The sequence below is a fragment of the Porites lutea genome, chromosome 4, assembly GCF_958299795.1.
Source record: "Porites lutea chromosome 4, jaPorLute2.1, whole genome shotgun sequence".
In the NCBI taxonomy this organism is placed as follows: domain Eukaryota; kingdom Metazoa; phylum Cnidaria; class Anthozoa; order Scleractinia; family Poritidae; genus Porites; species Porites lutea.
In genome coordinates, this window is record NC_133204.1 from 31,864,988 (window position 1) to 31,878,870 (window position 13,883).

At 40.9% G+C, this 13,883-nt stretch overlaps 1 protein-coding gene across 1 annotated transcript in view; it reads left to right on the plus strand.

Annotated features, from left to right (window-relative positions):
* LOC140934536 (uncharacterized) overlaps positions 1-13,883 on the plus strand; it is a 77,002-nt gene that overhangs the window by 50,879 nt on the left and 12,240 nt on the right. Inside the window, 16 exon segments of the mRNA XM_073384143.1 lie at positions 1,033-2,067; positions 3,020-3,049; positions 4,074-4,106; positions 4,722-4,754; positions 5,063-5,092; positions 6,619-6,651; positions 6,780-6,809; positions 6,923-7,000; positions 7,796-7,894; positions 8,501-8,566; positions 9,679-9,903; positions 10,727-10,920; positions 11,647-11,692; positions 11,789-11,845; positions 12,412-12,624; positions 13,445-13,507. Coding sequence (XP_073240244.1) covers positions 1,033-2,067; positions 3,020-3,049; positions 4,074-4,106; positions 4,722-4,754; positions 5,063-5,092; positions 6,619-6,651; positions 6,780-6,809; positions 6,923-7,000; positions 7,796-7,894; positions 8,501-8,566; positions 9,679-9,903; positions 10,727-10,920; positions 11,647-11,692; positions 11,789-11,845; positions 12,412-12,624; positions 13,445-13,507 — 2,265 coding nt within the window.

Sequence of the window (13,883 nt, forward strand, 5' to 3'; positions counted from 1 at the left end):
GTTTTAATACGTGAAACAAAGGCTTTGGTAATTGTCTAAATTACAGGTGCATTTCAAAATGGGAATGGTTTATCCTTTCTGTTCTAAAAGATAATCGCTTTACCCTGTGAAAAATTTGTTTGTTAAATGGTAGTAGGTAAATGTTAACGTGCGGAAAAACTCCCGAAGTGGTTTCATTTGCATTTAATGATTTATGTTTGCGTAGGTTGGCATGGCAAAGTGTAACCATAGAGGTTTTATATGGATCCCTGTTGTGGTCACATTGAATTATATCGCTCAAAGACTCACAATTTAGATTTTACATACTTGCATAGATGATTTAGCTGTGCAAGGATGACGCCACACGTACAGACAGCTGTATCAAATGCTACACATCTGGCCTATAACACGTTAGCCCATAATTACGTTGGTGAGGCTGGGTTGGGAAGTTGCGTATGCTCGTAAGCTAAGTCGGGAAAGGAAACTCGTTTGACTTCGAGTAGTCCTCTACGGTTCTCAAGGAAAATAGAGCGTTGGACAACTAACAACGAGGGGAAGCGTTTCTTCCCTCTTTTCGCGTGTCCTTTTAACACGTGGGTGACGATTTTCTATGCTTGCGTATTGTGCCTGCTCCACTGTTCCCAAGGGAAACTGGTGGAGGACTACTATTGGGCTAAACATTTCATTTTTCTTTGCTCTAAAAAACATTTCTCAAAAAAATTGAGCTCTTCGTCTGTCAGTCAATAGCAGTAAAAAAGAGATGATATTATGACTGTCACTCGAAGTTCACGCGGTCGAAATTATGACCTAATTTACCATTTTGTAGTTTAAGGGCCTGTTTACATGGAGGTGGGGGACCCCAGGTAGGTGAGGTAACCCGCTTAGTTTGGTAATCCGCCTCTGCACGTAATCTCTCATTTTAATTAGATTACATTTACATGATGATAGGTGGGGTGACCCGCCACGTGTTACCTCACCTGTCTGGGGTCACCCACCTCCATGTAAACAGGTTCTTATTTAAGCGAATTTTCTTGCTATTTCTATACTTCACAGACAAGAGAGGTTGCCCAAAGACTTCACGAAGCGACACAAACCGACCCCGGGTACACTGAGGAGGTCATCACACCCCAAGTGCGTGCGACAGTCGCCTCCGAAATCCGTTATCTAGGAGACAGTTTCTTTGAGCCATCACCTCAAGGACCTTCCATCGAGATTGAAAGCTTGACGTTAGGCCGTCAAGATGGCCTTGTAAGGTATCCTGGCGCAAATGAAGCCATGCCGTCTTATAATGAGAATATCCGTGACTCCGATGAGTTGATATCAGAGCCAGAACTCATTTCATCGCAAAGGAACCTGGACTCTGTCATGGACGATATCGACCGTCGTATTCAGGATCTTCAATCTTTCGACGATGAAGATGCGGCTCGTACGGATAGACCTCGAACAGACACGCGCGATCTTGTAGTATTTGACTCCGATGATGACGGAGACCTCCCTCCTCTTCCCGAATCCTCCCCACCACCTCCCCCATCCGTACCTCCACCGGATTTCCCAGACGCTTCCCCTCCCATCCTCGATTGCGGGATCGAGTCTCTGCTGTCTTCACCGCCCAGGGACGCCGCTACGCTGCGAGCTTCGTCTCGTGCTCGGTCGCACTCAGAGAATAAAGGTACTTCTGAGCCATCACAGCCATCTTCTCGAGTGGAGTCGCCTGTCTTCGTCGAAGAGCCCACTCTAGTGTTAGCCTCAGATCCAAGTGAGCTAGGTGGGACTTATTCAGAGCCCCCAACCGCAAGTCCCCCATCTGATAGGAGGCCCACTAGTTTGGGATCTAACAAAGTCCCTCCCAAAGTCTTACCCAAACCTAAAAAGACTCTGAAGATGCGTCAGGCGGGACAGCTGCACAAACCTTTGGTGACGTATGACAATGGGCATGTGACCCCTAAGGCAGAAACTCAGTGGTCACGTGATGAGGAAGACGGAGTTATACCTCCGCGGGGAATCGTTCTTAACCGGGCCTATTCAATTAACCGTGGAGAAATAGATGCGCTCAACGAGAAAATTGGCTTCCTGGAAAGACAGCTTAAGGTAATACCCTAAGTTAGATCTGAGGCACTTTTACAGTTTAACTTCTCTTATAGCCGACAATCGAACGTAGGAAAGTTAAGTGTCCGACTGAAGTTTCTGTGTAGACGAGTCTTCTCCCATGCCTTTGCGTTAATTTCCTATGGCTTGACGAGAGAGAGAAAGATTAATATACTCATAACTTTATCATCATCCTTTCACGGGTTTATAACGATCCAATTCAACGACCTGCTCCCAGTTGGTAGAGCGCTGCACCGGTATCGCAGAGGTCAAGGGTTCGAATCCCGTACAAGCCTGAATTTTTTCAGGCCTTCTTTTCACAGCTGCAAAAGTTGCGTATATAACTGCGATGCTCTTCTGTCATGTAATTCTTCACCCCGCAGTTCTCATATAAGATTTTCATATATTCGTAACTTCAAAAAAGGAAATTGTTCGACTCTATGACGTGTTTTAGCCAGTTGTGTTCAAAAAGGAGTTAAATAATGCCGATTTATTGAATAAAATCGTAGTCCTTGAAAACTGTAATTTGTCCTGGAAAAATCCTTAAAAAATCCTTGAAATTTGTTTGTCTGAAGTTGTACGAACCATGTTTGAAGGACCACTAGAAATATTGAACTCTTATGTTTGGTATGTGCAGTAATAGCGTTTTCATGCACTTGGACATATCAAAAAACGTTGGGACCAATACAATTCTTTTCGTCGGCTGTGATATGAAAAAGGTTTTAAGATCGATATCCAGCTTTGTGTTAATTGCTTTTTTTTCTGTCACAAGGTTATCATTGTTCTTGATCTTCACTATTTTTTTGCGGAAAAAGATATTATTCCTCGCGTTTGGGCTTTTAACAATTGAAAATCAATACACGAATAATGCAAATTTTCTGTGGGCCAGATATTCCAGTGCCGTTATCCATGTGAAATGAAATTCCGTCATGTTTACGTTTTGTTTCTCTTACAGAACAAGGAAAATGTCATTCGCTCTATGAAGGTAAGTTCGGAGTTCACAAGTCAGTTCATAGGTTCTTAAAAAATCGTTTCCAGAAATTAATTTGTTCAGCCACAGTTTGACGACTTATAAATTTGTGCACTTTGATCTTGATGCTTTTACTTATTGATTGTCTTGATTGCTTTTCTTTTTTTCGCCCCATATTAGGGGAATTCGGATTCCGGAATCCAGGAAAATTTTTGCTGATAAAATTCGAAATCCTGGGTTTTGGAATCCGGAATACAGCTCAAGGAATCCGGAATCCCACTGACAATTGAAATCCAGAATCCAAGTTCTACTGACAAATACTGGAATCTAGTACTTGGTACCCGGAATCCACAAGGTGGAATCCAGAATCCAAGACTGTACTGGATTCCCTTCTATGGGGCAATTTGTTTGTTTGTTTGTTTGTTTGTTTTTTTAAATCGGCAATCAAGAGCTAAAACATTTAAATATTTTTAAAATAGATTTTGCGCATCGTTTCTCTTTCACAACTGAACATTGCCACTCTGCTAGAAGAGCGTCCTTTTGTTTTCTTAATTGAGAAGGGAAAAAGGTAGTCTGCTACACAGCCGTTTTTTGTCATCACGCAACGCTCCTCGCCGTTTGTGGGGAGGAGCGTTGCGTGACGATAATGAAATCGGCTGTGGAGCAGACTAGAAGAAAATGAGGCTGTGCCCGAATCGCGTTAAGCCTTGGAGGTCGCCGCAGTCCAAACTTCTGGACTAGTCAATCTTGTGTTCTCTCGTCAAAGCGGTTTTTAGAGTTTGAGTACCCGGTTATTGAGAAACGGATGGTCATAACTGAGCTCGCTCTACGAAGCGCGGCTATTAGACCTGGGTTCGAAATTGTTTCTTAGCAGTATGCAGAGTATGCGCAATTAAGGATCTTACTGGATCTTATCATACATGGTGACAGGTTTAACGAATCGAGGAACTGTCACGTGTCAGCCTCTCTAACAAAAGTTATGGTTTGGTTTTTGGTTTTTTGATAATAAAACACAAGCATTTCTATATTTTGATTTCAGTCCGAAGCAAGTGACCTGGAGATTCGTTCCTTGGTATGTAGTATATCAAATTATTATCAAAAACTGAATCATTGGATAATGTAATTCTAGGGCTCTGATTGGCTTAGCCATCATGGTATATGATCTGTTACACAATGCTCTCCAAATATGGTAACTGTATTCTTATGCTTAAAATTAAAAACAACCTGAAAATCGGTTGTTTTTACAAAGAAAGTCGGAGAGAATTCTCGATGTTTTTTGGGCGTTTTTAATAAAACAATTATTCCACTCTTGCTTGTTGGATATGAGATACTTTTAGCCAACTCAGCGCTACGCGCCACGTTGGCTACCACCACCTCATATCCAACGCGCACTCGTGAAGTAAGGTGTTTTTTATTTATAGCAAAAAAGCATTTCATAACTGGTTCTCTGCAGTGATATTTTCCCGTTAGCACTTGGCGAATTTTTTACCGGGTCGAGAAAAAAAAAAAGTCTTTTAGTATGCGAGATATTACGTTTATGAAATATTTCATTACAGGGAAGCGCTGTAAAGCTTCATTTCTTTTCTTGCTCCCCGATTCTGTTCTCAGACTTATATTATTATGATATAATTTTGTAAATGATGAGAACTTCGTTGCTAATTTCCTATACCTTCTCTTAACTTTACAGCTTGAACGAAAAGAACGCGAGATGAAAATTCTGGTAGGTGACCTGATGTTCTTGGTGTGAAATGGAGGGCGAGCAACCAACCCACTCCTCCCCTCCCCCCCTCCACCTTTTTCTGAAAACTGACTTCCTTTGCACCCTGTTAGACATACACGCTTTTTTAGTTATTTTTGTAGCTGGTTTGTCGGTCAACCCCTCTTTTTAAATTTTTGCATCCTGGTACCCAGACCTTTATCGTTTATTACCTTCCTCACCTTTTATTATCGGTAATGTCATTTCTAGTTTGCAATTTTATAGCAGCCACTCAATTTTAACTGTGTTATTCTATATCCCCGTATCCTTAGGATGAAGACGTATCCTTCTTAAAAAAAGAGGTAGGACTGAAACTATTTTTTTTTGCTTGGTGAAGGCTTGTAAAAATGATATATAACGCGCATTTTTGCCGTGCAAGGGTGTTCAATTGTACCATTGACGTCGCTTTCTAAACAGATGTATTTTTCCTTAAGTATCAAAATTCGAAGTTAACCGTTTCACTCTTAGATCCGCCAAGGCTAGCTCACGTGTTTCGTTGGGAAGCAAAGGGGGCGAAGTGGTGAGAGAACTCGCCTCGGGTCCCCCGGGCTCAAATCGCGGCGTCGACGCCCGTATGTGGGATGGATTTGTTGTCGTTTCTCCGCCCCCTTACTTTGAGACATTTCTCTTCAGGTTGCAGGCGCTTGGAAGTAATGGGCGTAGGAAAAAACTGGGCGCGCGAGAGAGACACGCGTGTCTCCCTCGCGCGCCCAGTTCTTTCTTGCGTCCATTACTTCCAACTTTCTTCTCAAAAACCAACACTTCCTAATTCTAATTCGATCTGGAAAGACGGACACGAGAAATCTGTCACTCTACCTTTTAAATCTGTGGACGAAAAAGACTTTGATTCGAGTTAGCGCGAGGTTCGAGTTAGCGAGGGTTCGGGAGTCAAATATACCTGAGATTGTGAAACCGGTTATTCAGCTCGCTCCGGTCTAATGACAGCACGTGACGCAAAAATGTCACATGATACTGGGAAACAATGGGCTTGCATATGCATGAACCCCAGTGGAGTGGGGTTCGGAGAATGACACATTTTGACCGCTACGAAGTCGTCATGAACTTGAACTACTTTGTTGTTATGTCAGCTGTAACAAATGATTTTGGCCTCGAATGAATTTTATAATATAACTGAATCCGCCAGCGGGCAAGATGAGGCGAATGCTCTGTTTTGATTGGCTACTCGAGTAGGCAAGATATGCCCGTTTGATCGCAAGGGATTTTCCGAGTTTGTCGTGCAAGAAAATCAGTTTTTGTCCATATAATAAATCCTGTGTTGACAAAGCCTGTTTGATCAAGATAACTGTTTATTGGCCTCGTATCTTATGCGTTTTTATTGACTTCGACTTCGCCTCGTCTATGAAATGCGAAGAAGAAATTGACCAACATCAAGCTATCTTGACCTCACGCTTATGCAGTAGTACCTCAGCAGAACCTCATAAAATAAACAGAGGATATTACATGGCCGCGCGATGATACGAAATTTCTCTTCGAGTGTTGAAAAATATTTCACAAGTGAGCGCAGCTAACGAGTGAAATGTTTTTTTAAACACGCGGAGAAGAGGAATTTCGTATCTCCAAGCGACCATGTAATGTTCTATTTATTATATAAACACCAATGAAATGCCAAAACATTTTACTTAAATAGTTTTTAGGTCGAAAAGGTTCGGTTTATTATGAAGCCATAGCAACGGTGATATTTTCACATGTGAAGATAACATGTTATTTTCACGTGTGAAGATATCAAGTTTTCGTGGCAAAGCTCACTTGGTATTTCATTGGTGTTTATATAATGATAGAGTTTATTAATCGCTTTTTTTTTCAACAGAATCAAAAGAAGGAGAGGGAGCTGCTTACTAAGGTAACGTGTTTGTTTTGTTTGTTTATATTTGTGTATATCATAGTAGAAAATGTTTTTTGACTTTTTTGTAGGAAAGTAGGGGTGCGGGAGACACTTGCATTTCTAGTTTATCTTTATTGCTTTTGCAGATTGGCGAAATGAACAAAAAGAATTATGAGGTATGTGTTTTGCATATGGTCAGTTTTCATTCGTTTGTTCGTGTACTCACTCACTCACGCACGCACTCTCGCACTCACCCATTTATTTTCTCATTTCCTTATTTATTTTTCAGGTCGAACAGTGGAAAGCAGAAGCTAACAACTCGGAGAGGCAGAGACAAAGAATGGAAGCAGCCTACATGAACTTACAGGTAACTAGAATGAAGGCAACAGCATAATACTGTTCTCAGAGTATCGTGGTGTAGACAGGAGGTGTTAAGGTCATTCCTCCTCTAAAATAGAACCTGCAGTGAGATTTTTTCTCAAACTTTACTGATTGTTTGTTTATGTTTTTGAAATAAAGTGGGGGTTGCCTTTACTCGTTTAGAGACAGCAGCAACTTGTATGTATGCGGTGATTCCTTAAAAATGATTTTATTTACGAGTGCATGCTTTAAACACGTTTTACGACAACACTGAGAAATTAGTCCATATACATTATAGAGAAAGAAAGTTACCGTCACTTTCAAAACAGAAAGAATGATAGGTCGCCCTGTTCGTTTAAGAGTATTTGAAGGTTTATCTTTCTTTGGAGTTCGGGCCTTAGAGCGGACGTCGCCATTGTTTATTGTGAAGGTGCTTATCTCGCCTGAAATTATGCACAGGAAGGATGCACAATGCAATACTATGAAATAACCTCAATCTGTTGTATGCTTACCAGTTTGTAGCCATTACGCATTATGTCAACGTCTGTTTAAGTCCGTAAGCCCATTTCAATTGTTCTCGTAGCGCACGGCGTTAACGTGTAACCTTTGGAGAAACGTTACCGGCTTCGATACTTGCTACAGCTCATTTGTTTTCGTCAAATTTAATATATTCTTTTTTCCCTCTTTTTAATGGTTACTGGAGTGACAGTAAGCATATGTCCTCTCGGGGGACTATTTTTTACTTCGCTTACATAATATGGCGAACCTTTTTAGCTTTACCCCATTTATGTTTCTTTTTAAGAACCAGATGAAGAATCTCCAAGGCGCAGAAGTCAAGTTGACTGAATTACAAGCAAAGTACAGTGGAATAGAAAAGCAGAACTTCGAGCTGAGTGAAAAGGTAATACGCTTTTCAAATTGTCTATATACTTGAACGAATTCTCAATGTGTTCCTTTTGCATGGCAAAAACAAAGCTGATTTAACTTTTCTTTATCATTCATGGTATTCCTATCCTTCTCCTCTTCAACAAACCCCCACTATTTATTGAACCAGTTTATTAGTCAACAGGTAGATGATTAGTTGCTCTCCGTTTGCATCCTGCTGTGTCATTATTTTACATACTAGTGTAGCCTGCATAAACAGGCGCTTTGTGAGTAAGCGAGGCGAACGCGGCATTTTGCGGGAAGCGCGAGACGATCGCGAATTGCGAGACGAGGGGAGGAGAAAAATAAAGCTTTATTTTTTCCTCTCCCCTCCTCTCGCGCTTCGCGCAAAATGCCGCTTTCGCCTCGCTTGTTTCATAAAGCGCTAACCATGGGTTATCTTCACCCAGCTTTGAATAACCCGGCCCAGCTTGAGAATTTCGTGTTTAGTTACCTAGTCTGCAAGCAAGCGTTTCTAGGACCACAGAGAGCTTGCTCACAGGCTTTTAGTTAACACTTGCGAAAATCTCTCCTCAATGAAATCTACATTTATTTTTGTCAATATTTTCTTTCTTTGTGAAAGGTAAAAAAGTTGGAAAAAACTGAAAAGGAGTTCAAGAAGCTAGAACATAACATTCAGCTTTTACAGGTACTGCGATGAAAAATTTAAGCTGCTCGACTATACCACTAAAAAATCAATTTTGTTTTTTGTTTCAGTTTTTTTTTATTCACAGTACACTTTCAAATAAGTGGTAATAATATTGGTTCTTTTTAAGTCATTATACTTCTTATTATCGTTATTAGTTGTTATTATCCCAATCATACCAGTAACCATTGTCATCCCAGGCACCCTAGTCATACAAGTCATCCAAGTCATCCCAGTCATCCATCCCAGTCATCCCATTGCTCTTAGTCATCCCATCCCATTAACCGTAGTCATCCCCTGGAGTCATTGTAATCACCCCAAGGTGAGCCACTCCAGCCCGGTAATTCCAGTCACCCTAGTCATCCCAGTCATCCCCTGGAGTCATTGCAGTCACCCTAGGGTTAGTCACTCCAGCCCGGTCATCCCAGTCATCCTTGTCATCCCAGTTATCCTAGTCATCCTAGGCTTCTCAGTCATCCAAGTCACCCCAGTCACGCTAGTCATACCAGTCATCCAACTCAACCCAGTCACCCTAGTCATCCAAGTTACCCTAGTCATCCCAGTTATCCTGGTAATCCCAGTCAATCCATCACCCTAGTTATCCCAGTCACCCCATTATCCCTAGCCATCCAAGTCATCCCTTTCACCCTAGTCATTTCAGTTACTCCAGTCATCCTAGTCATCCCAGTCACCCTAGTCATCCAGTCATCCCAGTCATCCGATCGAGTCACGCCTGCCATCCCTGTCACCCCAGTCGTCCCAGTTTTTCAATACACTCTCCTCTGAAAGTACTGGTCATAGGAGTTCATTTGTATAAAAAATCAGAACCTTGTTTTACAGCATTTTAAACAGTACCATATTGTTAGTGGTCACACATTAAGGTTTCATCCACGACGTGAACAGCATAGTAAACAGTACTAAAGGAACGTTATGTTCTGTGGCTTTCATCTGAATGGTCACAACAACGAATTTTGTCCACAGAGACAAAAGTAAGAGCCACTTTGTACGGTGTATATAATAGACTGTACAAAAAGAATGTAGTCTTTATTTGAATTGTCATACCGCAGAATTCACTGAACTAGTGTAAGAAAACTGTTTCTATCTGTTTTTACCAGACCCAAGTGCAAGAAATGGATATCGTTGAACAGGATAGAAACAACCTACTTGAGAAAATGAAAAGGATTGAGAACCAAAGAGATGATTTGTTAAGAAAAGGAAGAGTTGTGGAGTCCGAGAGAAACGACTTCCTACGAAACAACAAATTGATGGAGATGCAAAGAGATGACCTCGAAAATAGATGCGTTCTGTTACAAAAGACAAATGCAACTTTGAATTCCAGGGTAATAGTACATCCTCGTTTTGTAAATGGTCACAATGCAACGACCCATTATTTACAACCATGGCCGATGCATTCTTACAAAAACCTAAACAAGTAATCTTGTTTTGTTTCAGGTAATATGTGTTAACTTGTCTTCGCAGTAGAAACAGGGAGAAGAAAACTGCCCGAAAGTTGTAAAATGTTATTCTATGATTTAGGCTGATGTGTCAACCGCTCTGTTTTTTTGCCGGACATTACAGAAATACTGTATTTTCCATCCAGTAAGGAATTTCGTGGGTCCTGGGAAACTTCCCTTGCACCTACCCCTCCCTTGACCCAGCGTTTTGCGCTTAGTGGGAAGTTAGTGTTAATGTTGGGTTAGGGGTGGGGTAGGTGGGTAGTTAGGACTTGCTGTTCAATCCAGTATAAGCAATTTTCTGCAAGCGACCTTGCAAGTAACGCACTATTTTGTCCATCCTATACACCCACACACTAGCATTCAAAATTCAATTTTTGTTCGACTTGTCTCTTTACTGTCTAAACATCACCACATAGCAAAATAGGGCCATAATTAAATTGTGTTCAAAGAAGAATTGAAGCCTCAGCTTTTAAATATTAATAAACGATTTGGTTCAGCCTTTACACCCACCCAGGGCACTCAAACTTGTGATTTGTCTACCCCTTGTTTCTTTTCTGTCGAAACAGTGCAAGACAGCAAAATCTTGGCATCATGATGAAACTGTATGCAACGAAGAATCGAAGTGTCGTTTGTTAAATACAAATAAAAGATTTAAACTTTATTTAAAGAGTTTCAAGATTGCAAAAAGAGGCATTTTGTTTTTTAGCTAGCTGAACTCGAACGCGATGTAAAGGAAGCTCAGACGAAGATGCACGACAGCCAACATGAACGGAACTACCTTCAAGTGCAACTGGACAAAATGGAATCAGAGAAAAATGAGATGCAGAAAAGACTTGCGATAACCACACAGGAGCGAAACTCACTGGAGAATCAAGTAGCTGAACTACAGGAACTTAGCAGGTTAATGTTCTAAATATGTCGGATAACGAATACAACATTGACTTATTGAATGAGTTAGGTCAATATTTGAAATATTTGGCTCGCGGTCAGAACGTACGGACCTCGGGCCAAATATTTTCCCCGTCTGACCCACCTAACTCAGTAAATGGGCATTTTATCAAATTACCGTTGTGTTTTTATATGCAGGCCCGCGTCTATCAGTACGCTTTCCTTCCTGGACCGTGCGCATTTTTTCGGCCCTATCACTTGACACGTCCGGCTCTCATACGGGACTTTTTATCATATGGTTTTCCAATGAAATTGCGCGCGTGGCAGTACAGGTCATCAGATAATAGAAATTATTGTATTACTAGACTTTAACTCAACTAAACAGGGACTGCCATTGGTTGATTTTAGTCACGTAGCCTCGACTAAAATCAAATGTATACTGATTGTAATATGTTTGAGCGATTGTGCCCCACTCGGGTTACAACAGCGCGTGATCAAAGGATGGTGGAAAATGACGTCACAGAAGACGGGTAAATAACTGCCAGTTTTGCCTTTCGTGAATGACACAACAACAAAAATATTAAGGTCCATTGCTAAGGAACAACTATTTTCGAAGTTATTCAATAAGACAAAAAGCATTCAGTGGAAAAAAAGATGCAGATCAATTTCTGCACGTTTTGTAGTAAATTTCTGTGCTTTTTCATTTCGTTTGTTAATTAACCTTGTTTGCATTTTTAGGGATCACGTTAAACTTGAGGATGGTTTCCACACTCTAAGAGTTAAGGTAGGTTTAGTGTGTAAGAGTAATGATCTAAAGGATTCGATCAGTCAAGAAATACCGTTTTCCTCACTTACTATCTTTTCTGTTTTGTCTTTACAGCTGGCGGAATCGACGCGAGAAAAGGATGATGCTGAGATGCAGATCCCAACTTTAAAGGTAGAGTCTGTCGTTCTACTTTTTTATTTTTACTCTCAGATAAACGCAATAACACCTTTGTGAGTTGCTGTTTGTTATTACGCTTAAAAGGTGATTCTTACGTTCTATTCCATTATACGATAAAAACCTATTATTCAAGTAAGCGCTGTAAGTTGACCAGTTATATTTGTGTTTACGATATTGTACACGGTTATTCTAACTTTTCTTCATCGATCATAACACTTGAAATTAGAAAACCTTAAATATGACCCCTTAAATGAAAGCTATTTTTGCTGCCTATTATGTGGATAAAATCCTTGACTTTGACCATTAATTTTATTGAAGCTACTTAACAGTACATTTCTCTGGTGTTGTTTACGATGGTGTATACGGTTATAATTTTAAGTTGTGTGAACAAACTTTTGAGTGTGACCATTCATACAAAAGGTGCTGGGCGGTACTTGCTAGTGTACCTCATTGTTCTTGCTTTATGTTATATAGGGTGATTCTTTGTCAGTTATGTGGCCATGGAATAAGTCGTGACTTGTGTGACAAAGTAATGTCTTCTTCTTCTTTCGCCATTTTAGGCCAAGATCGCCTTACTCAAAAAAGCCTGCAAGGAGAAGGACGATCTTGTGGAGAAACTGAGTGAAGAAATTCGAGATTTGCGCCATGCAATCGCTTCTTCTGCTCTTGACGATTTATCGAAGATCCAAACATCTGGATCCACTCCGAAAAACGTCGTGAAGCTGTCGAGTAAGAGAGACAAAGGGCGACAGAAAGCTGAAGGAGAACCTCAGGTCTGTAATAAGGATTTTTTTGCGCGGGGTTTACTGTGAAATCTTAAGTTATGAAAGAGGTAGTGGCTGATCCAGACTGTGCCACTTATATTGAGGGTGAGGTCAGAGATGGTGATTAGGGTGACTACCATAACTACGGTGACTTGGGTGACTTAGATGACTTGGGTGACTAGGATTACTTGGGTGATTTGGGTGACTTGGGTGACTAGGTTGAGTATGGTGCCCTGGGTGACTTGGGTGATTTGGATGACTTGGGTGACAAGGGGTTACTAGGGTGCCCTGGGTGACTTGGGTGACTAGGGTGAGTATGGTGCCCTGGGTGATGTGGGAGACCTAGGTGACTTGGGTGGCTTGATTGACCAGGTTGACTTGGGCGATTAGGGTGACTGGGGTAAAGAAAAGTGACTAGGGTGACTAAGGGTGACTAGGGTGGCTTAAGTGATTAGGGTTACCAAGGTCACTTGAGTGACTAGGGTGACTGTAGTGAATAGGATGACTTGGGTGACCACGGTGACTGGCGGGACTTAGCCTTGAGTTTGGGTTATTAGCCGACTGTGATTAGGTTTCGCAGTCTGTTTTGATCTACTAGGGTGCAGTGACTACGTTAAGAAGCTTTCCTATTAAGCCTTCTTGATGTATTGCTGTTTTATTGAAATAAGAGTTTTAAAACTGCGTTTTGAGCAGAGGTTTTTATTTTATAATTGGATAATTTAGCGTATACTATATTGCGCTATGGCAACGGAGGAATTTGTGTTGGTTGTAGTTGTTCAGTTGAGCACCCTCTTACGCCTTATTTAGCTATTGATTTTTTTCTGTATAGGACGTAGTCAGCGAGAGACTAAAAAGCAAGCTTGATAAACAGGCTCTGCGCCGATCTCCAAGGGTAAGTGATCATGATTTAAATTTTTCTCGCGTTTTTTACTCTTGTGTGGTTTTCTGTTTGAAGTCTAAGCTGTCTACAGACAATACTATGGGGCCTTTTGCTTAAAGGTTTGAAAACACTTGCAGAACACCTATAAAAATATGCTACAGTTGGACTTATGTCATGTAAATTTCAAACAACCACGATAATTGTCAGACAAACACTGTTTCTTTCTTCTTTTGCGTCCAGTATCACGTTTTGCTAAACTAAATGGGCCCCTTCCTTCCTATCTATTCACGACGGATGTTGATTATGGTGATGTGAGCTCCTTGCAATTTTATAGAATAATTTAGTTTAGGTAATAGCATGATTTGTAGTGATATTTCAAAATTGTTGT